The sequence below is a fragment of the Lethenteron reissneri genome, unplaced genomic scaffold (assembly GCF_015708825.2).
Source record: "Lethenteron reissneri isolate LAM-NWPU_2019-01 unplaced genomic scaffold, ASM1570882v1 scaffold_216, whole genome shotgun sequence".
Classification (NCBI taxonomy): Eukaryota; Metazoa; Chordata; class Hyperoartia; order Petromyzontiformes; family Petromyzontidae; genus Lethenteron; species Lethenteron reissneri.
Window position 1 is genome coordinate 1,269,227 of NW_026891738.1, and position 27,186 is coordinate 1,296,412.

A 27,186-nucleotide genomic window follows, 5' to 3' on the forward strand; every position below is an offset into this window, starting at 1 on the left:
TACGCAAAACCTCAGTGAACCATCGGCCTTCTTTACTACAACCACCAGTGGGCCTTAGTGGCTGGTGGAGGCAGAGGTAAAATCTACTCTCTGCATTTTTTTTCTCCTTGAAGAATTGTTCTAATAAATACACAATCATTGAGTTAGACTTATAAGTAATGCGGATTCTTAAACCTGACCGTGTGGATTATTTAAAAAGCAAGGCAATTGAACTCGAAAAACAATGCAAGTAGAATGCAACTCTTTGTGCGACCTTTTTTGCAAAACAGAACCCAACGTCCCTCACATTCATTGCCATGTGGTCACTATCTTGATCGTCTCATTTATTATTATTTTCCATTTTCCCTTGGTGTGTTTTGTATTTCGTGTTTGTCTTGTTCACCACTTTGAAAATCTGCTTTCATTAAAGCACAAAATAATTGAATCCTTTGATTTTTATAAATTTATTGATTAAAACCGAGAGTTATGACCCCATTAAAACATTGAATTGTGACTTTGAAAACATTATTTTAAACGGATGTTTTCTATCTAGTTGCACAGCCACTATATCATGCTCATGCTCCAGAACATACAAACAAGTATTAATTAATACAAATAACTGTGACCCCTTCAGCATTATAAACATTACACAATCCAGATTAGCTTAACAAAAAAAATGCGACATCCAAACAATCCTTAGTTCATTGGTTGTTGGAATACCAACCATATTATTTAAATCACATTCTTATTCCCAAATAATATAAGATACACAGAAAACAAATATCATATGGCAGATAGCAAAGCACTATGCCAACACTCCACTTCGCAAATATGACTTAAATATGTGAAATATATTCCTGTATTGTATGCAGATAGTATAATCTTTATGTATATATGAAGTTGCATGCAATCGAAAATAACAACTCAAATTCCAGAACAACTCCCAATTGCTCACGCACCTTATTTACAATGACCAAATTGGCAATGGACGCAAATAACTTAAATTTGTTAATGTAAAATATGAAGCTTCGTGTAAAATAATTATATGAAAAGTCAATCATTTGTGTTGTCTTTGGAAGCGGTTGGCAGTTGTAGAACTTGATCTTTCCTCTCGTCCACCCTTCTGAAGCATTCGTCAGCAATGATGCCACTTTTATTCGTTGCTTTTTATGAATCCATCCATGTCGTTTTATTCATCGCCTTCCATATCCCTTCAAAGTGAGGAATTCCTGCCACCTGTATTCCAAACAATGCCCAGATGATGAATGTGTTGTTCTACTTATTGATCTCAGCCTATTCGTTGGTATTTATAGGACCTCTGCATTTGTCGTTTTCCTGATCCGGCTTCCACTCAGCATTTACATTTTCAAGTTGTTTGCTTTTGGCCATTGATCTTTATGATATGTTCCACTTAATATGCAGTTTTTTCCTTTGTAAAACCATCTTCATGCTATGCGAATTGTGGTGTTAAAAATAATGTAGACCTTGCAATAACATACAATGGATCTGGAGGAAAGGAAGATGAGTAGGCAGCGTGGACAATATTTGCTAATACGCTTATAAGGATATCACCTAAAACCATTCTAATGTACAAGTCCTCCCCTCAAGTCATACAGCATATTGACTTCGATGCATAAACGAAGAAATTGTATTGATTGTATGCAAAACTGTTATTTTTTCTTCACATTTACCAACCTGTGCGATTATATGTCCACGTATTAAAATGTTGTTATCGTCATTATCATCAGTTACTGAACGTTCAGCATAAAAAAAGCAATAGCACTGCCATAAATACACATTTTTATAAATATAAAACAGATTATTTGTGATAACGGCACTTTTTCATAGCACAAACAGAGGTCAGAGAAATAGAGTGCATAAGGGTTGAAGACTAAGAAATGTGAGTTTTGTTTATTTAACTTGTAATGTGTAGGTGACTTGTAATGTGCAGTGATGTATCAACCGATTCCACCTTCATCAGTCTCTTGTGATCTACATGTATGCATTTGATATTTACGTCTTAGGCTCGATGTTGATCATTGTCCAACCTCTCTTAACTTCGACTGTGCCCTATAAAATGTGGTTAATAAGTTCCTCTGGTCTTATACAGATATTTCACAGCATGCTGCCAACCTTACTATCAATTGTCTACTTTGTATCATAACATAATTAATTGAATACACTTCCAAAATGAATAGGGTTACAATACACATCTCTCCAATATCTGTACCTCAATATGAACATTCAACGAATATTTTTTCACATCCCATCAGCGACACGACATTTTGGAAGCACATGATTTCAGCAACATTGATATTGTAGGGAGTCATATTGGCTGCCTGTTTGTGTTACTCAGTTTAACACGTAGGCCTTTGCGACCAATATCTTCCATAATAGAGGTTTTTTGGGTTAGATCGCGTAAATTTGTGTTACTATTTGCAAAGAAGTTGCTAAGTATTTATTATGTTGCTGATTTTATTGACTGGTTCTATTTGATGAGTTTCCTAACAGTGTCAAGAGCTTTCTTCTGTTTCTGTCGAGAAAAAAATAGTTGAATGACTTAAACAGATTTTGACCTTATTTTGTATTTGTTTACATTGGCAGTTCTGACAGGGCTGTTTAGTGTATGATTTAATATTCTTTCGTCTTCTCCATCAGGTCTCTTGGATTTCAAATTCCATGACTAATCACTTCGGCACATTCCCCCTTAGTCACCCAGGCCTGTTTTAACTCCCGAGCCTTGTTAATAACATGTTTTGGCCCCTTATTGTGATATTACATGGAATCATCCGTAACTTAATGTAGCGCTAACATTAGTCATGGTGATAACCTTATTCAAATCATTGCTTCATATTCTGCCTTGATCTGTCGGCTCTGTAGCTTGTCCAAGTCATATTTCGCTCTCGTGCTATTTTCCCTGCAATTATTTCTTAGTTTGTTCGTGACCATCATCATTATTAAGCCACCGTCACTTCCAATGTCTGCCCAGAGAAATATCCACTCTGTTTATTTGACTGAAAATGGTTCGACATTCGTGTATCGTCAGTCCAGTAGTGAAATGCACCACAACATGAATGCTACGTTGATCTTCTTGATGATTTGTGAGGGTGAATGGTGTTTATCAGTACAATGTTGTTTAATTTAATAAATTCTATGAGCCTTGTAAACCCAGCTAATTTGTGCGTCCCATGTGGTGCCTTTCCAGTCATTGGAAGTATTTGTTCCCATTATGGATTTACAGTACCCTGAGGCTTGCTGAAATTCGGTTGTATTTACTCAGATATGTGTTATAGGTGGGTCTGAACGTATAATTGGAGAGCAAACGAGGTAATTGTACGTAATGGTGATATCATTATTTTAATGGGAAAAATGGCATTCAGCAAGACATAATTGCTGCTGTAAAGGTAAATAAGCAGCAAAGAAGAAGTTACTGGTAAAGATGTTTCAACATTTACTTAAATGTTATATTTGGCAGATATCCATGCTGAGAACGAAATACTTGATAATATTGGAACCTCCTTTGCCAGTAGCAAAATATGATAATTGGTTTTTTACCCATTTATCTGGCCCCAAAACTGACACCTTTTATTTACAAGGAGTCATGTTTGCATTGACCACAATACCTGCGGTCGGAATGCAAACAAAAAACACAACTCTGATAATGTAGCACTGTCCTTGAAATTGATTGGTCCACAACCGAAACAGCTTTTCTTAAAGCCTAGTCTCACGTGGTTTTGGACCAGATGACGCCAAAAGGCGCAATATTGGAACCTTTTCAGCTTTGGAGTTGACTTCAAATGGCCATATTCTATCGCATGAAAATATATTATTACTCTAATGCTGAAGCAATTTTGAATGAACATAAAGGTCTGAAATTAACGATTGTGAGGCAAAATACCAGTCTTAGGCATTCATTAGAGGGGATGGACAGCTGATTAAAGTTCTAGAAGAGAGTACCCAGGGGAGAAGGCTTTGCCTCATGAAATAGGGGTCCGACACCAACATGAAGAAGAAAGCGCAAGGCTGGAGAGTATTTGTGGGAATTTGAAGCACAAACTTGCCATTAAAACATGCAATAATGGTTTTAGATTTCATTTTAAAATTGTAAAGTATAAACACAATTTAATATTAAGCAAGTATTTAGCTGATGTGTAATTTACCACTTCCATTAAAATTTATATTCTTAATTTTGTATTTACATTTGAAGTGCATCACAAACAAAATGCACGTTTAAACAAAACAAGAGTATAGAGGAATAAACACATTGGAAATGATTGTAGATATATCTTTACAGATTACTTAAAAATATGGATATATTAATTTTGCGCGAAAAAATTCACGTCTTAGGCAGATAACACTGTAACAATTTTTTTCCCCTGGGCAGTAAGTGTTATTTCCTAATTGGTTATGCGTCAAAGGTACAGAAAATGGCTATTATTCCCCACAAACTTTGCTTTTGTGACCAGGACATTGACATTTTAAATTTACCTATTTTCCAGAACATTCCAGATAGATTCAGTACTGAGTAAACTTGGAGATACTTCTAGAAAATGTTTGAACTTTCCAGTAATATAAATAGTATAAATAGAGGGGCTGTAAGCCTACCAGTTCAGTTTAGTTCCAGCTGCCTAAGTGGATACATATCTGCATTTTTCTGTGATGGCATCAAAAGGCTGCAAGCGTCCGGCAGACGCATTTTTCTATGTCTGCGGCCAATTTATCAAGACAAGAGCGACAAAGTACTCTGTGGAAGCATCTGCTAAGATGTGTGAGGCCTACAAGGCATATTTCGGCATGCCTGTCGGGGATCAAGACAAACCCTGCGCACCTCATTTCACCTGCGAGCAATGCAAAACAACTCGCAATTTTATGTTATGAAATTTGTTACAAAAAAATTAAATTGTAAAAGTTTTTTATTTGAAAATGTTTTACAATTTTCAATGTTATTGGAAAAATATATCATCCATGAAAAATGTTGGGAGAATCTCTTACACGTTAGTCATGTGTGAAATAAAAATTCTGTAGGATGGCATAGAGGAGAAAAGAGAGTCATGAAGTTCGCTATCCGAAGAATTTGGCGGGAACCCACTGACCACTCAAGCAACTGCTACTTCTGCATGGTGGACCATTCCAAACGTCGAACTGACAAGAATGCACCTGCTATCACGTATCCGGACCTTCCTTCATTACTCGCCCCGGTGCCGCACTGCCATGTGCTCCCCGTTCCCACTGCTCCAGAGAGAGCAGCCATCTTTAGAAGGGAGCAGCAAGTCAAAGAGCGAGAAAACCTTGTAGATCCAGATGACAATTTCAGGGGTGGAGCTGAGGAGAGAAACCTATACTAACCCAACCAAAAAGACCTCAACGACTTGATCAGAGATCTTGGTCTCACCAAGTCCAATGCCGAGCTTTTGACGTCTAGGCTCAAGCAGTGGAACTTGTTGGATGAAAGTGTGCAAGTTGCAGACCAGAGGAAACGTCACCAACCTTTTTGCAGCTTCTTCACCCGTCAAGATCGGCTCTGCTTCTGCCACAATGTGACCAGTCTGTTCGAGGCAATCGGAATCGCCTGTAACCAGAATGAGTGGCGCCTCTTCATTGACAGCTCATCCTGGAGCCTCAAATCTTTGCTGCTTCATAATGGTAACAAGTACCAGTCTCTTCTCCTGGCTCACTCGGTGCACCTCAAAGAGGATTACAACAGCATCAAGACCTTGCTGGACGTCTTGAAGTATGATGAGTATGGCTGGGAGGTCATCGGAGACTTCAAAATGGTGGCATTCCTGATGGGTCTCCAAGGCGGTATTACCACGTTTCCCTGCTATATTTGCCTTTGAGACAGCAGGGACACCAAGGCGCACTATCACAAGCGGGGCTGGCCACAGCAGACCGAGTTCTCTGTAGGGAATAACAACGTCAAATGGGAGCCACTGGTGAACCCGCGGAAGGTGCTGATGCCACCACTGCACATAAAATTGGGCCTTATGAAACAATTTGTTAGAGCCGTAGATAAGGAGTTGGCAGCCTTCAAGTACCTTCAAGACTTCTTCCCTAAGCTGTCTGAAGTCAAAGAACCACAGAAAAAGAAGATCCTGGAGTGCAATGAATTCCCCAAGAAGTAAGGAAAAAGCGGCTTGGAACAGCTTTGCCGCAGTGATTCGTGGATACCTGAGCAATCACAAGGTCGAAAACTATGTGGAGTTGGTTGAGACTCTGGTGAAGAACCACCACACAATGGGCTGTAGAATATCCCTCAAAATCCATATCCTTGATGCTCATCTTGATAAATTGAAGGAGAACATGGGAGCATACTCGGAGGAGCAAGGCGAGCGATTTCACCAGGATATATTGTACATTGAATGCTGCTACCAAGGACAGTATAACGAGAACATGATGGGAGACATTTGGGGGCTGATTCTTGAAAGTGATTTACAGTATAATCGTGAATCTCGAAAACTACTCACTTCTAAATCTTTGTAGTAATTTTTGTATTACTTTAGTATACAAACATGTCTATTTTTATTCATGTTGTTTTTTTCTGACTTTATGTGAACGAAAAGACACAAATTTGCCCGTTTTCTAATTGAAAATAGGTAATTTTCAAAATATCACTGTCCTGGTCACAAAAGCAAAATTTGTGGGGAATAATAGCCATTTTCTGTTCTTTATGAACCATATGCAATTTGGAAATAATACTTAATACCCAGGAACAAAAATTGTGTCACATAATGTGATCAGTTTATTATAACACCCACAATGCCTCAAGTTAAGTGTATGTACATATGCATGCATGTAACGATCGTTAAATGTCATGCCATTTTAGAGATGTTGCTGTTTGATGATGAATTGTGTTTGTTATTAAAAATATTAAAAATGAAAGACTGTAGAGTTTGAAACAGAGCCACATATTCATAAGTTAATCTGTGACATAGGGTGCTCAATTGTAGTTTCATTAATCAACCTACAGATTCTCTAAATCCTTAATAACATCATCTTCTTTAATAGATTCCCAATCTGATGGGACTTTTCCCTTGGCTGAAAATTTTAGGTTATAGCGCTTTTCTAAGTCTGACTTGAACTTGCAGACAAACCATTTCCAATATGGCTGTGTGGTTAAGTCTGGTGTTATGCTCCAACAAACATATTCTGGTCCGGCTGTACGATAATCCTTATATGGTATATTTCTGTCTGGAAGCACTAAGCTGCAGTTGCTGGCAACTAAACTCGTGCAGATGTCGGTGACAAAGTGATCAGTTCTATGCCACTTTCCTCCACTCACTGCACTGGGGCGGTGAATGGGAACACTGTGGTCTCCGTCATGATTGAACATCGTGTTTGTGCAGATAGCTTTACACATCGGGCACTGCACCCAGCACCCACATAGCTGCCGAAATAGTATTTCGTGAGGTTGGTTCTGAACGTTTTGTAAATCATTTAAGCATGCTGAAGAAAATGTATCTTTTAATCCTTCAACCACGGTTTTTAGTCCTTTTGTTAATTCTTCTTTAAGAAATCCAATATCCGTTATGTCGCTGCAGTCGCCTTGGTCCAAAGTGTGTCTTGGGAACTTGATGACGTCATCAAGTTGTGTGCAAAATGTATCCAGCCATGAAGATGCATCATACTCGTTTTTTTGTACAACTTCCGTTCCCTTATTGATTGCACGAGTAATTGCAGCTGTGGTATCCCCAAGACTTGACTTTAACATCTCGTGAATTATTTCATTATCTTTTCCCTTGCAATATTCTTCTACACATTCCGTAATGTATTTTTGAAAGTGTTCTTTTGGATGGTGAATATATTCATCAAATGCTTTAAAATCTTTCTTTTTCGCTAAATCTATGAGAATGTAGTTTTCTAATTTTGATCGATTTCCGTTGAATGCCGGAAATGTGGACTTCATCCTGCCTGCAATGTCAATGCAAACTTTATCATAAACTGTCTGTTCAATGGATGCTTTCAGTTTGTTACACAAAAAATCCACGAAAATAGTTGTGGACGTTGCGCCTTGGCAGCGGATTTTGAAGCTGTTGAAGTATTCTTCTTTCTTACTGGTGAAGTATACTAATGGATCGTTTTCCCTCTGGAAATTCTCATGCATTTCCTGAAATCGCCCCGTAACCTCTGCTAATATGTGGACAGATAAATCAATTTTGAACTTATCTGTGAGCCAAAATCTTCGATTGGTTTTTGAAAATTCCTGTATGTCTGAATTCATTACCTCTAAAATTTCACGTATGTAGGATGGGTTGAAATTGGTTTTATGTTTCTCCTGGGTGGTAATGCAGCTCCTGACTTTGTATTTTATGTCAGTAATTTTTATTTTTATTAACTCAGTATCCTCATCTTTGAAATGGTGACTCCGAGCTCCAAGCCATGTCGCGTTCATCATAATGTGTTCGTTTTGATTAACGTTAAGTTCTGTCCCTAAGTGATAGTTCAATATCACTGTTTCTAGGTGTTGAGTTTGATTCTCGTAAACGTCGTAAAGAAGGTTTTTAATTTCTTTTTTTACATCAAGCGTTGCAGGGCTGGTCATACCGTCTTTTATCACTTTAATCCACTCCTTCCAGATTTTATCAAAATCATTCTTCAATTCTTCGTCATTTACTGTATTTCCTCTCAATATTGAAGCCAAATCCTTGCTCTTTCTAATAAGTTGATCTTCATAACTTGATCTCTGCAGATCAAGATTTCGTTTTTTGTGTTTTTGAGCCATCAGGGCAGAGTAGTTTTTGTAAGCATCAAATACTAGCTCTTCTTTCAATGTTTCAAATCCTTTTTCGAATTTAACTTTCCATTGAACCAACAATTCTGCATCATCTGCGCTATTGAAATGTTCTTCCATTTTCTTTTTAATATCCTGATAGTTTGACAAAATTCTTCGTTCAATCTGTAATCGTGTCATTGTATCTGTATTGTTATCAATGCTGTTATAGAGTTTGTTTTCCTGCTGAAGAACATGACTCCTGAGTTCCCAAGTCCATTTTCCATACATTTCTTCCAGTTTGGTATAAGCTGCGATCTCTATTGTGTTCTTAAAGCTAAAAACGAAGTTTTCTGCGAGCAAAGCCGTCCATAGATTTTTAATGCGTGATTTGAATTCTGATATCTTCAAGACATTGACTGTTTTTTCCTTTTTGGCATTTCTAAGTAACATTTCTTTAAGGTCTTTAATATTTTGGCAGTAGCTTGGATTTGGCGGAGCCATCGGAGGGTCTCCCTCCCAAAGATGAGCAAAGTAACGGATCTGAGAGTTCACGTCAAACCTGATCACTGCGTCAAATGATGCAACAGCGCACTGCTCCTGGTCTGCAGCCATGCGGGTCATCTCATCGAGTTTCTCCTGAAAGCGTCTCCTTCCCTCCATGTTCTTATTGTGAGCAGTCACATCTCCTACGTTTTGATGGACAAACACACAGCTCGGTGATAACTTCACCTGCCTCATTCTCAGAAACGCCTGCACAGCAATTTGTAGAATGTCTTGCATTTCAGAAGGGTTCTCTCCAAAAATGTTGATCACGGTCATGTTTCCCAGCCCAATCACAAACGTTGCCAGCTGATTGTCATGACTACGTGTTGCATTTGACAACTCTACAGAACGCAGTCCTTCTGTGTCGACTATCAGCACGAAGTCATATCCCAGCTGTTTACTGAACTCTGCCTCCACCTTCACTAACTGCATGTAGGCCCCTCGGGTGCATCTCCCACTGCCAACAGGAAACTGGAGACCAAACATGGCATTGAGTAGCGTGGACTTCCCACTACTCTGTATTCCCAGTATTGAGATAACAAACAGCTTCACGTTCCCAATTTTAGCAATGATTTCGTCCAAGATTGAGCTAATCCAAATGAGTGGGACATGTGCAGCATCACCATCCATGAGTTCAAGAGGAAATCCAGAGATCATCATTTCTGCAGCAATCTTGGGCAAAGTAGCTGGGAGTTTGTCAACTGATGGCGTTGTCTGTGAAGCTTCGTAGATCTGACCAACTTCCCTAAAAACGTGATCGATTCCAAAGGAAGAGGCTTCAAGTTCTTCTGATATTTTATCCAACTCTGATTGTTTTGTAGCAATGGCACTCGTGTTACAAGCTTGTATTTTCAACGCTTTTATTTCCATCCAGGTCTGATGATAAGTGAGATGAAGTTGTGATAAGCGATCTGCAGACATATTATCTAAGTATATGCGTAGCCAATGCAGAAAGTATGTTTTTACTGTGCATGCCTTTTGGTTCAAAATTTCAATCAATGATCTCATAAAATCGTTAAGAGGAAATGCTTTTTCAAGCTGTGCTTTCCTAATGCGTGTTTTTTCTCCTAAAATATTACTTTTGTATTCCTCAATACTTTGTCCCCCCCTTACCGTCATGCGTTTCAATTCTTTGTCTTTCTTGCACCACGACTGCCACAATTTCCCTTGAAGAGGCAAAAATGTCTCCTTTATGGAACACAGCGGCTTGTCACTTATAAGACTCAGCAAAACTTTCGCCATATCCTTTCCCTCTTCACATTGTTTATCATCTTCATCAACAATGAAGCCATGCTGTCTTGCAATAGCTGAGCAAGCCTCGATGTTTATTTTTATTTTTGAATTGTTTAAAAAAAAATTGATTATTGATGTCACTTCATCGATTAACTCAGCCTCATTTCGATTCTCGACAGCAATTTTCGCGTTTGTTCCAGATACTCTGCTGGAAACTCTCTTTTTGTCAGCACAGAGGCAAATTAGCGGCTTTGGAGATCTCAAACATTCGTCTAAGATACGTTTGCCTTCTTCATTGCGATCACCATCTGACAGTAAAATTACATTTATAGACGAAATCTCATGTAAAAATGTTACCTGTGTTTTGTGTTCTCTTGCATCTCCATGGAGATTAGTGAATGCTATGCAGTCATTAAATACATCATTGTCCTTCGCACCTGGAAGATACCAGGCGATCTCTGCAACTCCTTTCATTAGTTGACCATTCCTGCTGCTGCCTCGGCAGTGCCTATTAAAAAAAACTCGATGCGTTTGATTGCCGAGCAGAGAGTTCATTATTTGAGATTTCGATGCAGGTGATTCACCAAATCTTACGAAGGACACTAGCGGTGTGTTGGCATCAGTTATTGCACAGTTTTTAGATTGCCATTTTTTGGTAGATGCATCACGGTATTTCCAGCTCTTTTTAATCTGTCTGAATGACCATATAGGGAATTCTATTTCTGAACGACAAGGATTTGGAACTAAAAGCGGAAGTGCGAACTGGATGAATGAAAGTTTGGTGTAAATGTACTGCCTTACAAAATTGTCTCCACAATGGAAAATTGCCATTTGTAAGTCCATAGGGTGAATGTAGGTTTCAGTGTTTGTCCTAGGCCCATCGCTGTTATTTATTACGTCATCATCATTATCATCAGAAAAGAAGCTATCACTATTATGGCTTTTATTTGTATTCGTGGACTGAGATATGTTGTTTAATTTGCCTTGGTTTTGATTTTCACACTGAAAACTAACACATCTTGCTCGATAGTCAATCATCATCAGTTTTTGCAGATACGAAAGAGCAAGTTCTTGTTCTGTGCATCGATCAGGGTTAGTTTGAATTGGAGACCTGTTGATAACACATACATCACTTGTGTGTAATTCTTTGGGGTAGTATTTTATCAGCGAGAGTCTTTCAAGCAGATTAATTAACTTTTCATCATCATCATTTCTTTGTGGTTGAATAGATGGTTTATTTTGTAATTCTTCTTGCCTTGAATATGTGTCCTCTTTACACCCCCCCTGGGAAATTATTCCTGCATTTTGTATCGTACATTCTTTCTTTGAACTACATGTTTGTTCTTTGGAAGTTCCAGCGATAATGGATTCCAGCATCATATCAAGTTTATTCCAGTCAGTTGGCCCTATTTCACTGCATTTAATCACATGGGAAACTTCAGCACACATTGTTTCTTCGACCTGGGATCTCATGAAATCGAACTGTTTTCGTTTTTCGGCAAGAGTCCGTGCATTAGACAAACCTGTCCGTAACACGTATGCCTGAGCTCTGGATTTGTCTTGTTGCATCAGTCTTGAGTACTCTCCGTAAGATGACTCTAGTGCACGTTGAAGATGATCAATGTTGTCGTAATTCAGGGGATGCTGAAATCGTTTTTCTTTTACACAGTAGCCAACAGCAGAAGCAACTGAAATGATGAGTAGCTCTTGTTCGATGCGTTTTGTTGTTCTCAGTGATTGACAGAATGAATTAAATGCATGTGTGATTTCTTTGTTTCTTTTTCCATGAATTTCTGAATAAGTTGGTGAAAAGTCAACTTTCAAATGTTCTTTTGCTTTTGTTAAGATGTTCACGAGATCTTTAAAGTCAGATAATTGAGTAGGGACTCCTTCAGACTCATTCAGCCACTGCATAATGGAGGCGAATTGTGGAAAACTGTCAACGTCACAGCTGTTTGGCTCCATAATAGACCGCATAAGCTTTGTTATTTTCACCGTTTTGGCAGGTGCTGTAACAAGATTTGACCAAAATGATTGGAGGGCTGGGTGAGATAAACAGGTGTTTATCCAAGTTAAATTGCTTTTCGTTTCATCATATAACGTCTGTTTCAAATCAAGTATCTTTTTTAAATTATTTTCCATGTCGGATTCTTGCCAATGTTTAATATCTTGCATCACTGACCTGGCTTTAGCATTAGCAGAGACCAATATGGTCTCAAGACAAAAATTGGGATTTTGGTTTGTCAAAAGTGTGTATGCCTCCTTGAGCCTGCTAGCTATCAAGGTATTTTGAAAATCATCCTTGTGGTTAAACTTGACAATGTCCCACACTGGAACCAATGATGTGCCTAGATCAATGACAGACCACGTCTTGGTGTTGGATACAATGTCGGTTTTCCATTGTTGAAGAGAACAAATGCCAGGTGATCCACCTATTGTACCTACGGAAAATGTCACCTTACTAAGAAGTGGAGCATTGTATTTTTCAGAAAATTCCGTGGTAAATTCGGATGCCATCATGCTCACACCACCTGCACTACCACTGCTGTTGTAGGCAGAAGTGGAATACATTTCCACTGCCTCCGATAGCATATTTCTGTCTTCCTTTACCTCATCTGAACTGATGCCCTCTGCTGATGCTTTCCACTTAAATATCCCACCAAAGTGGACAGGGCCTGTATGGGCATGAGAGCCAAAGTTCTCAAAAAAACTTCTTAACCTGTTTTTTAGCACATGCGTTTTAAAAGAATCCTTGGCGGTTTTTAAAGTGTTTTCAACGCTTTGTATTTCCTCCAACGCCTCATCAGAGAGCTTGAGTTGATTAAAGTCAAGACTACCTGAGGCAATTGGTAGGTACAGGTATTTGGCGCTATGAATGCAGGTATCCGTGGGATTATCTTGTTGCTTTTTTTCATTGTATAATGCCTTGCTATGCTGCGAGTTGATTTCTTCCTTCAAGGACTGTAGGAAACCTTCTTCTGTCGTGATGGTATTGAATCCCATTACTTCCATTGCTGTCTCAAGTATTTTTTCCTCTTCAGATGATGAAAACTCTTGTTTCTTTATCATCGGCTGATGTACTGGCCCAGCAAGATCAAACGACATTGGGATGTTTAAGAGTTTGCCTCTTTTCTTTAACCTATCTTTTATTTGACCAGTTCGATACACCCCCTCCAAAGCAAGTCCTTTAGATGCATTTTGTAAAAGACTTAGATGTGAAAAAGTCCCAAGTAAAGTTGAAATGTCTGCTAAATCTAACTGCTTTAGAGAAGTGTTTGCCATATCATTGGAATGGCTGCCATCACATAATGGGGTTTCTTTTTCTCCTTTCAATTCCATTTGCTGCTCTGTCTCAGTCTCTACGTTGGCCTCACCACTGTGAATTAATCTTTTCTGATGGATTTGTTCTGGATGCTGCTTTGCTGGTGCATCTTGCTTCTGTTTATTTCCAATTGGCTCACATTGTTGTGATTGTTTTAAAACAACTTCATTGCCCGACATTCCCAATAACGTACACAATGCCTTTTTCTCCCATGAATGCCGGCAATATGGTTCTATGATTTCAAATTCCTCAGGGCCAAAATATTGCAATGCTTGTACATTGGTGATATCCAAAATATCTCGTAGTTTTGGAATCCAATAAGTTGTATTAATTCCTAAGTCTCTAAGTACTTTGGCAAGCTCATCCTCAGCTTTAATGTCATGTTCCTCCTCTTCAGACATAGCCTTGAATACACACATAGACATCGTCCTTAATTAGTAATACAACATTTAACAATAATACAAATCAATGTATAATTCAGTTGAATATTGAATGTTGTTTTAATCATAGCATAACAAATATTCAGACGAATAACCAAAGTTCATCACCTATTTAAATGTCAAACATCTGTGAAAAATATTAAATAAAGAATATGAATATTAAATAAAGTATTTCCTTATACCTACCATGCTTATCTACGTTTTTAATAATACAAATTAAATATATATACAATTTAGATATTTAAACAAACGATTAAGCCGTTGCTTGTTGAAATTTGGAATTTAACAGTACGGAATCAATTCCTTTAACGGGCCCAATTTTTTTAAGAGACTAATAGGAAGTGTTTTAATTTACCGTGCTATAACAAGCAGCACTTCAGCCATGGCACCAAAAGCTAATGGATCAATCCTGCCCAGCTCCTGTGCTCAAGTTCCACACGTGGTTCTCATGCCACTTGGCCCGAAACTCTTTTCCTAAAAAAACTACTTTCCAATTTCGATTTAAAGTTTTCGTGACTGCAGGGATTCATCTTCTTGGTTTTTTCGGTAAATTCACGTAGAAGGGAAGTAATAAAATAATAAAAATAAAACATAATAAAACAATTCTCACGACGTTTCGGCCACAACGCAAGCAGTCGTCCTCAGGTGAAAACCAGGTCTGTCAAGGCGACAGCGTCTGAATGAAACAGCACACGTGCTTGGAGCATATATATAAGCTGAGTTGGAAGGGGGGAAAAGGGGCGCCTTGACAATAGAATATGCATATCAAGAGGAATTTTGCATATTTATGGGAAATGCAGGTATTAATCACTAATCACATACCTGCATTTCCCATAAATATGCTAAATTCCTCTTGATATGCATATTCTATTGTCAAGGCGCCCCTTTTCCCCCCTTCCAACCCAGCTTATATATATGCTCCAAGCACGTGTGCTGTTTCATTCAGACGCTGTCGCCTTGACAGACCTAGTTTTCACCTGAGGACGGCTGCTTGCGTTGTGGCCCAAACGTCGTGAGAATTGTTTTAAGTTTTATTTTTATTATTTTATTACTTCCCTTCTACGTGACTTTACCGAAAGAACCAAGAAGATACTTTCCAATTGAGAACGTTTTTGGCTGCATGTCATTTCCCAATGAAAATGTTGATAAAAGTCGGTCTTTATCCAATGCTACACCGGTCCCTAGAGGTAGTAGTAAGGGGTGTACTGGGGTGGGGCCAACGTCATGTATAGAAAAAAGTGGTGCGGCGCTTGGAGTTGACAGATATGGGGATACTATGAGGTCTGGTCTTAGAGATCGTGTGTCTACTGTGCAATTGCAGGATCTGGTAGAAGTTAAAAGTGGTGGTACTAAGGTTTGGTGGTATCAAGAGCTTTGACCGTGATGACATCTTGATCTGAAAGCCAATGCTCTTTGTGCCAGAGTGAGCTAAGGCCACACACGCACACACTGTGTGCCCCTGCGCGAGAGTAGGGTGGTCTTAGGCACTTCTCAAAGCTACAATCACACTGGGGTCAATCGATCGCATAGGGATAATATGTTGGACATCACATTACATTATTCCAATCTGATATGTACAGTACATTATCCATTGTAGTGACTGCTGAAGTGGTGATGGCCATTTCTTTTTCGGGGGCTTGTATACATTGATTACCATCACATGGCCAACCATGACGGTTATTATGCATGTGCCGTCACTTGTGGTACTGGACTTAAAAGCACAGGCCTTTAGGCCTTGCCTCATGCAGGTGGTGAGGTGATGTTTAGGTTGGTTAATGGCAGCACCAAAAGTTTCACCATTTTTTCTGTAACTTGCTATCCGCGTGCTGGCACAGAATGGTAAACTCTTCTTTGAATGAAAAAATGTGTACGTCTGCTTTTAAGCTCATCAAAACTACAGTATCATATGAACAATTATTTGTTTTGACTGTAGTCTCCTTAATTCTGTATTAAGTGTTTTTTTTTCGAATGCGTAATCCACTTTGAAGCTGTGAATAGCAATTATTATATGCATAAAATGCTTTACAACGAAAACAAATATCAAATCATGAATATATAATGGTCAGCACCAATGATTGGTGGAAAACCCACCACCGCCACAGTCGCTGCCCACCACTTACATTGGCTGCTGACATTTGGGCTATGCCCATTTCAAACCTTTATAAACAGTTGTCATTAGAAGCTAACCCCCTTTTCCTGGTGACGACCGCTTGTGTTGCGATCAAAACGTCGTAGTTTTTTGTTATTCTTTGTAATTGTCTTTGGACCTATCTACGTGACTTTACAGAAAGACCCAAAGAATATGATTTCAATTATTTGTTTACTACAAATGCATAATTAAACATGCCATATACATGACAGAGACTTTTCAGTCGTGATGCCAACAGCAACCTTAATATTCACAATGCAAGTGCCAGAGTTGACCATCTCATGGACTCACCTCTCGCTTGCTCAGAGCACAAAGGAGGCTGGAACTCTCTTCCTGACCCTCTTTATAGACAGACAAGTGCGAGGGTGCGATGGAGTTGCATTGTGTCCAGCTTGAAACAATAAACAAACCAAACACGTGATTAATTATTTTCAAAGTACACCACAAAGTAACCACAGTTTCAGATAATTGTGAACTATGCATGAGTTTACTGACGCACATAGACTTTCATTTAAAGGTTATTACAACAACATACACATTGAAACAGCATCTAAATAGCAGTTAATCTGAACAAAACCATTTAAACCGGATGAATCCCAAAAGCATGGTGGGAGGTGTTAGTCATTGCAATACTCAAACCCGACAAGCCAACCGGTGACCTGGGAAGCTATGGGCTAATATTACGCATGTAAACGACCTACAAACTCCTGGAACGTCGAGTCAGTGATCCCTAGAGATCAAGCAGAATGTGGGGACTTCTCATCGGACTATAGCACAGCCTGGAATAAGGACTTGATGTGGACGCTCACAAGGACCATCCCTTGCCAGAAAACAATCCTCGTGATATGGCCTTCGCTGATCAATAGGTCTCTGCGTGTTTATATGAGCAACAAAGCCAGCTCACCCTGGCTCCTTATTGTATATACAGTCGATCCTTCTACATCGCGACTTTACCCATCGCGGTTTCGATATATCGCGGGGTCGGCATAAGAAATAAAATGGGAATTCTTTTGGGGAGTTTTGCGAAAACCGCAGACGACATGCGAAGGCCGGCAAATCACACACAAAGAGTTTAGTAACGCAAAAATGCATCACATATATGCATAATATCAATGTATTTATTCTTTAATACCATAAATATACACAATTTTTTAAAAGTAAAATTCTATGAAAAGTTATTTTGCGAGTTGGTTTGGAGGATGCCAAGCTTGTTTACGGCAGCCTCTCGCGTGATATCTCACAGCCCCTCCCCTGTACCCCCTGGCTGGAGGTGCTCGCTTCGCTCGCCAAGGGGACCAAAACATTTAACGCGTTTTTTACAGATCGCGGGGGGGGGGGGTGCTGCGCCCCCAACCCCTGCGACGTGAAAGGGTCGACTTAGGGCTGAACGATGAATCGATTTCAAATCGAAATCGCAATTTGAAACAATGCAATTGGCAAATCGCGAAGGCTGCGATTTTTGGTGATTTGAACAGTCCTATTACTTTCTTATTGAAATTGTTTTATTTTTTATTATTATAACTTTCTTTATTTAACTTAGCAATTGTTCTATGTTTGCTTGTTCTAATTGAATTAAAACATTTTAATAAATACATGTTTGAAGGAATTCATATCTTTTAAGTTCTCATCCTTGCATTAGACTATATAGGGCAGTTCATATTTTTATGGTATCATGTGGTATTGCTCCATCACATATTTTAAATTTATTAACACAGTGAATATTGAACTGAAGCTTGACTTAAACAATTTAATCGCAAATCAAATCGCAATCGCAACATGTCAGAAAAATCGCAATTAGATATTTTTCCCAAATCGTTCAGCCCTAGATCGACTGTATGACTATTATAATTTTTGGAATGTCTTGTCTATTTTGAATGTCGCAGTTCCTGACAGACACATATGCATTCACTGCATGCCAGAAGTCGGGAAAACCAGATGGCTAAGCCACAACAGTATTAGAATGAGAAGTGGGTAAACAGAATGAATGAGACATCTATCAAATTGGTATGATGAGAATAACCAGAGCTGAGGAGGGCCTGGAAGAAGGTGTACATTTTGCTTCCCGGGAATTCACCGAACTCGTGTTGTAAAGGAGGAAGACGTTCATGACAGGCCATAGAGGAATAACTCTTGCATGTGCAAGGATTGACCCAGGGAAATTTCTGAGAGAGAATATACGCAAGGGTGGACCCATGGCAAAACACCATAAACTTGCTGCTCACCCAAGGGCAAATACAGGCAAAAGAGACAAGTATGCACCTTGCCGATTCACTCTCTGAATTAACAAACCCTGGTGCCTGGAAAGTTGAAACGTTCAAATGCCAACCATGCATATGAACATTCTTAAACATCATGGTATTAAAAATTACCTTTGGTGATACTAGATATTTTAAAGTGACAATACAGCATATAGTCAGGGGGTTGTGAATACAACTAGTTACATGTTCTATTAACATCCACTTATCAATATGTAGTGACATAAGAAGGGAGGGGCTGCTGGGGGCTCTGGGACCCTGGGCGGGCCGGGCGCTTAAGCCTCTTGGCGTCAGGCGTTGGGTTCCCGGGTGGCCCAGGCGCTTAAGCCTTGGTGCCGCCAAAGGGGGGGGCTGTGTGTGCTCTGTGGGAGATCTGGGGGCGCACACGGCCCCACCCCTCGTTCGGGACTAGGCATAAAAGCGAAACTCCCTGGACGATCAGGGCCTGTCGTAGCTCAAGACCCAAGACCCAAGACCAGCCATCTGAGGACCCTGGGACGTTGTGAGAGCCAGTGGTGGGACTCTGGAACTCCCGACTCTACGACCTTGTGAGGGCGAGTTCTGGAGCATAGCCAGAGTGTGTACCTAGGCTGTGTACCTAGGCTGTGTACCTGGGAGCTGTTACAGAGTATCAGGACTGTTGGACTGTTGGTTGGATTGTAATAAAGAAGTTACCTCTACAAGTGTCTCCGGAACCCGTTACATTTGGCGTCAGAAGTGGCTATGGAGACAAGAAGTAAGCCACGTACCTTCGGTCCTGACGGCAATGTCGAGGAGCAAGCAGCGATGGGGCGGCCAACGCCGGCCGACAGTGACGCTGCACCGCCGGCCGACAACCACACCGCACCGCCGGCTGAGCAGCTGTCTGCTCCGCCGACCGTCCCCTCTCCAGCATCGAGAGCAGGGATGGAGGAGGCGCTGCTTCGCCTCGCAGAGCTGCTCTGCGCCACCGCCTCCCTCCTGGGCGAGATGCGGTGCTCGCGGCCGATGGCGGGAGGGAGAGAGGAGGCGCGGCGCTCGCCCGAGCCCGCCGCCGCCGCCGCCACAAACATGGTGAACGCCGCCGCCATTCCCGCCACCGGCGTTCCCCCCAACGGATGTGAGGGATACTTCCGGGAATGACATCACTTCCACCGGAGGAGCAATGACCGCTGGGAGCAACGTCACTTCCGGGCCCAACGTGGTCCAACCAAGCAACGCTGCGTCATCAGCGCTGCGACCTTCACTGCCGGACGACAGCTGGCTTCAACCTAGCATACCGCGTCATCAGCGCTGCGACCGGACAGTGAGGGCACCATTCTTACTGTAACCGGCGCCGGGGCCGGCACATCGACCGACACGCTGGTCGCCGCCTTTGCTGCTCTGGCCAAAGGTTGGAGGTCGGGAGACCAGGCCCCTGACACTTCGTCCATTTACGCGCTCCGGATTAATGATTTTTTTGTTGACATTTTCTTCGTTGTCGTCGGGGAGTCGTGACTGTTGTTGGGTAAACTGTGTGGAGCTTCGCTCGTGAGTGTTGTCAATGTGTGTGCGAAACTTTGCTTGTGATTGTTAACAATGTATGGTTTGTATTGAGCTTTGTTCGTGATTGTTAATGTATAGCTTGTGCTGTCATTGTTAACGATGTATAGACTGTATGGGGCATTTATCTTGAGATTATGACATGCTGCCAAGGATTTGGAATTGTCAGGCTGGCTCTCAAATATCCTGGGGTGCAGATCCTGACCAGGATGGCCCAGCGGGTGTTGCGTGTCTAACACGAGAGTTGTGGTCCCGTCATGCTATGGCTGACGGCTTGACCTGACAGCCCGGAGATAGAGACACTCCGTGGCATGTCTAGCCTAGTGGGCTGTGCGCTCACATGGCTCGGAGAGTGTGGTCCCGTCATGGAATCGCTGACGGCTTGACCTGACGACCCGGAGGTTGAGACCCTCCGTGGTGCGTCTGGAGCAGTAGGCTCGCCCTGACGGCCCGGAGATTGAAACACTCCGAGGCGCGTTGAAACAGTGGGCTGGAGATTCGTGGTGTTCAGGTGTAGTTGTCCCGTTACGTTGGGACTGTATCCCTCAGTTGTTAGGGTGCATGTTGTGCAGGGAGTGAACGATGGGTCGTCTCAGCTTGGTCGGTACAGCTATATGCTGCGATGCGAGTCTTGGAGAGAGATTGGGTCTCAGCTCGGTCGGTACAGCTATATGCTGCGATGCGAGTCTTGGAGAGAGACTGGGTCGTCTCAGCTCGGTCGGTGCAGCTATATGCTGCGATGCGAGTCTTGGAGAGAGACTGGGTTGAAGCCTCCCGATATGGCCGACGTGCGCGGTTTTAGGATGAAGACGCCACGTTGGGGGGGGGTGCTAACGGTTGACATGTAATGTCGGTGGTGGTCCTCATTGAGGGCTGCTGAGACGCAAGCACGGCATGCCTTTTGGAGATGCGGTTCACGCGTGCGGCCACCATTTATGGACAGGAGCAGGCAGATTTATTTTGTTTGTGTCATGTCAATTTTATATATATATTTTAAAATGTAGATACTGGAGCAGCCCTGAAGTGCGACTTCTTTGCCCAGTACGACTTCTCGACCCGGGACGTAGACAGACGTCCGGATTAGTGTGTGTAGAGGGATGCTTGACATGTTGGTCTTCGCCTTCTCTCCACCTGACGGATGGGAGGCTGGCAGGGTGGTGTGGAACCCTGCCATCCATGCGGTGGTTGTGCATCCAACGCGTCGGAATCTGTATATTTGTTGTTGTTAATTCCCCGTTTTCTATGCGGATCCCGAGGAGGGTTAGGTGTGCCGCGGGTCGTTTGTTCACGTGTCATTGCTTCACCTTTTTGTTGATTGACGCTTGTATATAGTGTAAAGTTGTACAGGTTGGTTATGGTATTTATGGTTGCTTTCTTGTTCTCTTTTTCTTTTCCTGTTGAGGCTCGCGTATTATTAACAGCCGGGACGGCTGGAGGCTACATAGAGGAGGATAATGTAGTGACATAAGATGGGAGGGGCTGCTGGGGGCTCTGGGACCCTGGGTGGGCCAGGCGCTTAAGCCTCTTGGCACCAGGCGTGGGTTCCCAGGTGGGTCAGACGCTTAAGCCTCTTGGCGTCAGGCGTTGGGTTCCCGGGTGGCCCAGGCGCTTAAGCCTTGGCGCCGCCAAAGGGGGGGGCTGTGTGTGCTCTGTGGGAGATCTGGGGGCGCACACGGCCCCACCCCTCGTTGGGGACTAGGCATAAAAGCAGAGCTCCCTGGACGATCAGGGCCAGTCGTAGCTCAAGACCCAAGACCCAAGACCAGCCATCTGAGGACCCTGGGACGTTGTGAGAGCCAGTGGTGGGACTCTGGAACTCCCGACTCTACGACCTTGTGAGGGCGAGTTCCGGAGCATAGCCAGAGTGTGTACCTAGGCTGTGTACCTAGGCTGTGTACCTGGGAGCTGTTACAGAGTATCAGGACTGTTGGACTGTTGGTTGGAATGTAATAAAGAAGTTACCTCTACAAGTGTCTCCGGAACCCGTTACAAATACATAAGTGCCATGAGATCTGGGTTAAGCATATCAACTTGATAATGACGTATGGAAGTTTTGTATTGAAGTCTTGAACCAAAGGATCATTCAGAAAATATACGTAATACGAATAACGTATATTCTCCACGACAAGAATTGCATGCATTCCAGGGGTATAACCAGAGCCTGCCAACCGTCTTTGTCTTCCCAGTGACTGTCATTGCATGCTGCAGCAGGAATTAATTTTAAGGATGAGTCGACCTAACGAGGGAGGAAAGCCGTTTCACAATAAACATGGCTACAGACACACACAACACCTAGGGGCAATTAAGTGTGTCTGTGCTCACACATATCGTGGGATGACCTCCAAAGGGAGTAGTTTGATAGGGGTTATGACATCAAGTGCCAGGATGTCTGTGGAGCCAGAACCAGGGATGATCTCAGGCTGACCCGATGGATGCACCACGTGTGCAAAGGTGGGAGGAGAATGTCGGGCCGTAATGTATACTAGGTAATTAATCACATTAGCTAGAAATCTTCTTCTTTTTCTTTCTTATATATAAAAGTCTCCACGCGCTCGTGCTTTCGGGGGATTTGGCTCTCGGACGGTGGCCTTCACGTAGAAAAAGATTTACCAGGCGGCACACCCCAAGCCCCGCGGTGGGAATAGGCTATTCCGTTTTCCCATCCGTAAACGTTAAAGTAGTTTAATTAACAAATTTGTGCCGTTTCTATTATTAATTATTTACTTATTGTACGCCGTCGACCGTAGCAACTGACGCCAATTGCGTGGGGGGGGCGGAGCCTGCCAAGTGAAGCGCGTTCGCTGCAGCTCACGGGGGACATTTCCTTTTACGCGTTTAACATGGAATAAATATCCACATCACGCTGCCGATTTCTCTTCCCCCCCACCACCCCAATGCGTACAGTTACTGCTATAAAGTTCTTAGATATTAACTTAATATTCTTAAAGCGCTTACATAGTATTATTCTGCCTCGGACGGGGGGATGGTGGGGGGGGGGCGGGAGTAGCGGCCCAACCAGTAGCCTGGCAATGTCTCACCTCCTCTGGCTTGCCAATCTAGGCGAGGCCGCGGGCTCTACATGGGACGAGGCGTCACCACGCCAATGTAAAGTACAATTTTATTGCATTTTTTGCTAAGAACTGACGTTTATTGCTTACTATTATTAAACAAATAAGTTTACAAATATTACAATTATAATGTTCTTGTGCAGAAACTACATGTGTGTCCCTAAAGTCGATGTCTGTGTGTTTGTGTGGGTGTAAATCGATGGGTTTCTACGTGTGTGGGTCCATGTCTGTGTGTAAGTCCATGTGTGTGTTTGTCTTTTTCAAACGGACAACGCCCCATGTGTGTGTATGTCAGTCCATTTGTGTGCATATCAGTCGCTGTGTGTGTGTTAGTCCACATGTGTGTGTAAGTCTATACATGTGTGTGTGTCACTCGATGTGTGTGTGTAAGTCAATGCGTGTGTGTGAGTCTATGTGCCTGTTAATCCATGTGTATCTAAAGTACATGTCTGTGTGTCACAGTCCATATGTGTATGTGTGTGTAGGGCAATGTGTGGGTCAGTCTATGTATGTGTAAGTTCATGTGTGTGTGTCGTAGTTCATATGTGTGTGTGTAAGTACATGTGTGTTTACGTCAATGTGTTAATGAGTCCACGTATATCTGTTTGTGAGTTGATGTATGTGTGTGAGTCGCTGTATGTGTATACGTCGATATGTGTGTGTAACTCCATGTGTGTGTATCTCAAGTGGATGTCTATGTGTGTGTGAGTCCATGTGTGTGTGAGTCGATGTGTTCGTGTGTGAGTCGATATGTGTGTGTGTGTGTCTCAGTCCATGTGCGTGTGTGTTAGTCGCTGTGTGCATGCCTCCATGTTAGTCAGTGTAAGTCCATTTTTTCGCGTGTCTGTAGGTCCATGTGTGCGTCTTAGTCCATCTGTGTGCTTTATTGACCTGCTCAAGGCCTATGATACCATCAGTAAGCCTGGGCTCTGGGTTGTTCTTCGTACTTTCTGAGTCCCTCGCCCTTTGCTCACGATCCTTAAGGACCTTCATGATGGTGAGCGGCCACTCGTCAAACTATGTGGCTGTCAGTCAGAGCCATTCCCTCTACACCTTGGGGTGTGACAGGGATATCCTCTGGCTCACACATTATTTAACATATCTTTTGACCACGTAGTTCGTGAAGCTTTCAATGGCTGTACCGGAGGAATTACCATATGGTACACATACAATGGGAGGTTGATCGATGCCCGGGTGCGGTCGAGGGATGCCTCCCTATTGCTCAACCACGTTATGTATGCCGATGATCTGCTACTTGCTGCTCACTCGGAGGAGGAGTCCGAGGTGCTGCTGCTGAACCTGGAGCTTGCCACTAAGAGGTGGGACCTTACCATCGGCCCCACCAAAACTAAGCACCTGCCTGCCTATTTTGTACCATCGGACACTCCACCCCCACAACTCCCAATTGGTGATGGGGCAGTTGTGGAGACAGTGCAGAATTTCCCATACCTTGCCAGTGTGCTAATGACCGGCTCCGGTTTAACAGCAGAGGTCTCACTCCGAATCAGTCGAGCCGCATTATCTTTTCATTGGCTGCGTAATGCTGTGTGGAATTTACCTGGTCTATCACTCCGCAGGAAGCTTCAGGTCTTCTCGGCCACGGTCATTCCTTCCCTTCTCTACGCTTGTGAAACTTGGACCCCCCGAATGGAACATCTTCGCCGGTTAGAACATTTAGGATGGCCTGCCTACGATCCATCCTGGGTTTAACCAGGCTGCATTGTGTGAGCTCACAAATCCTTTAAAGATGTGGACAAAATCCCATCGGTGACCTCCTCCGGCAGGCAAGGCTGCGTTGCCTGAGTCATGTAGCCCGCATGGTCACCCACCGCATGCCTAAACAGCTTTTGTTCGACCGGATCGAGGGGCTAAACGGGCGTGGCACGGGCTGGAGAAGACATGGAGTAATGTGGTACAGGAGGACTTGGAGCTGATTCCACTTGCGGATGACTGGTACCAGCCCTGTCAAAATCGGCCTCTGTGGAGGAGGCTCCTGAAGGATGCTACTGGGCAGTTGGAGGCAGTCGCCCTCCAACAACAACGAAAGGCGGAGGAGCGCCGCTCACAACAACGAGCGGAGCGCCGGGTGGCTAAAGCACAGCAAGTTGGCACAGTAGGGGCCACAGGTGGTGCATCAGCCAGTCGACTCAGTCAGTCGACCTGTGCCATCTGGGTTTGCCCCGTCACCTCCTGCCAGCGGGCGTTTGACACTTCACGTGGCCTCAAGGTGCACATGGCCTGGCACAAGCGTTGTCGTGACATCACCACCACTTAGTGGCCAATGGTGGTTGTTGTTGTTCAGTCGATGTATGTATGTATGTGTGAGTCCATTTGTGTGTGTAACTCTACGTGTGTGTGTCAGTCGATTTGCGTGTGTAACTACATGTGTCTGCCTTTTTCGCCCGGGTAACGCCGAGTACTAACCGCTAGTTACATATAAACAGCACGCAATAATATTTGTTAATTCGGCACGGGCAGACTCCGGGACTTGCCCTCGTGACTGGCAACAGAGTTTAGTTCCTGTTGAGGCTCACTAAGTGTCACGAGAATGATTCTATTACGTTTTTTCGTTTGGTTTTGGGCCGCTTGCAGAGCCAAGGACTGCGCCTGTAGTATTGCAATAAGTTACGTGGTAGAAGAAAATTGTTAATGAGAGCACCCTAGTGGCGAGGTCGTCTTATACAGCTCTTTAATGCCACTGTCGTGCGATGGAATGTTTTGTTACATACTGCACATTCATTGGAAAGGGCGCAGACTCAAGTGCAACACATACAGGTTTCCCTCGATTTGTGGTTGTAGATGTGTTCCAAGAAAAATTGCACACAAACCGAAACCACACAGGGCAGCTTACCTGCCAAACAGTTCATAGAGTACACACACACACAATGGTGTCCCACGTCCGATCACGAAGCCGTATATGAGTGAATTTAAATTGCATATAGCGAATTTTGGGTAGAAATGCATTCGTCCAATATACATGATATTACACAAACCGAACCCGCATAAAGTGAGAGAAACCTGTAATGATTAGCGGCAACCTTAGTCTACACCACGTCATTTGTATGTGCAATTATTTACGTACACATACACACCTCACTTGCATACTTTGGTGTTTAGATTGTGTCCTGTTTTTAAACTGAAGCTTAATTTGATCACCACACGTGTACGTGGTTAATGCAGACATGAATCCTTGAAAAGATTATAGTTTAGTGTTTTAACATCTTAACACCTCTTTTATTGCCACAAAGAGTAAAAACTATTTTTATACCCCGAGTTATTGTTCTATATTTTTCGTTAATGACCACATGTCCGAACACTGTCAAAGCAGGTAGTATGCACTGTGATTGGCATATCAATAGATAATGCGTTTGATAAATAAATACTATTAAGGGAGTCGCAAACATTGCGAAGGGGCTAATGTTGTTTTTCGGCTATGGCTAGTATTACAAACCAACATCAAGGTTCGCGTAAGTGCAAGTGTTCAGGCAAGATTAATGTTTGACATATTTTTAAAACGTAATTTTTTTGTTGCCTAGACTGTAATAACTTATAATATTTCACTATTTTGGTGTGTTTGCATGCAGTCCGATATTACAGGGCCATGTGTTCAACCTATTTAACATCGCTAACCCATTAGACATTAACATGCAGTTTAATATGGTATTATTTTCTAAACGTAGCCTGTTAACATATTTGATTTACAATACCCAGCCTATATTAACCACACATAGTCTATACAATGTACGTTCTAACATATATACCGTACATAATTTACCTGTAACTGATTTCAATAGTTTTAGCCTATTACTGGCTAATGTGCAGCCGACTTGCATCTCTTATAATACTCACGATGTTCAGGTGATGGAAAGCCGTAGAGCGCAAGTCATTCGCTCCGTTTCTTCTGCTCTCTGGATTCACCCCGGCTTTATATCCAGAGTCACAAAAGGTAGAGCTTCCCAGACTCCA

General features: G+C 42.4%; 1 protein-coding gene across 1 annotated transcript; it reads right to left on the bottom strand.

Moving 5' to 3' along the window:
* Positions 1 to 424: 424 nt before the first annotated feature.
* LOC133339746 (interferon-induced very large GTPase 1-like) lies at positions 425 to 27,113 on the bottom strand. Its single transcript, XM_061547908.1, has 3 exons — positions 27,070 to 27,113; positions 16,668 to 16,767; positions 425 to 14,191 (listed from the first exon to the last, which is right to left on the bottom strand). Exon 3 carries the CDS (start codon positions 14,186 to 14,188, stop codon positions 6,941 to 6,943), a length of 7,248 nt encoding a protein of 2,415 aa, XP_061403892.1. The 5' UTR covers positions 14,189 to 14,191; positions 16,668 to 16,767; positions 27,070 to 27,113; the 3' UTR covers positions 425 to 6,940.
* Positions 27,114 to 27,186: the final 73 nt, after the last annotated feature.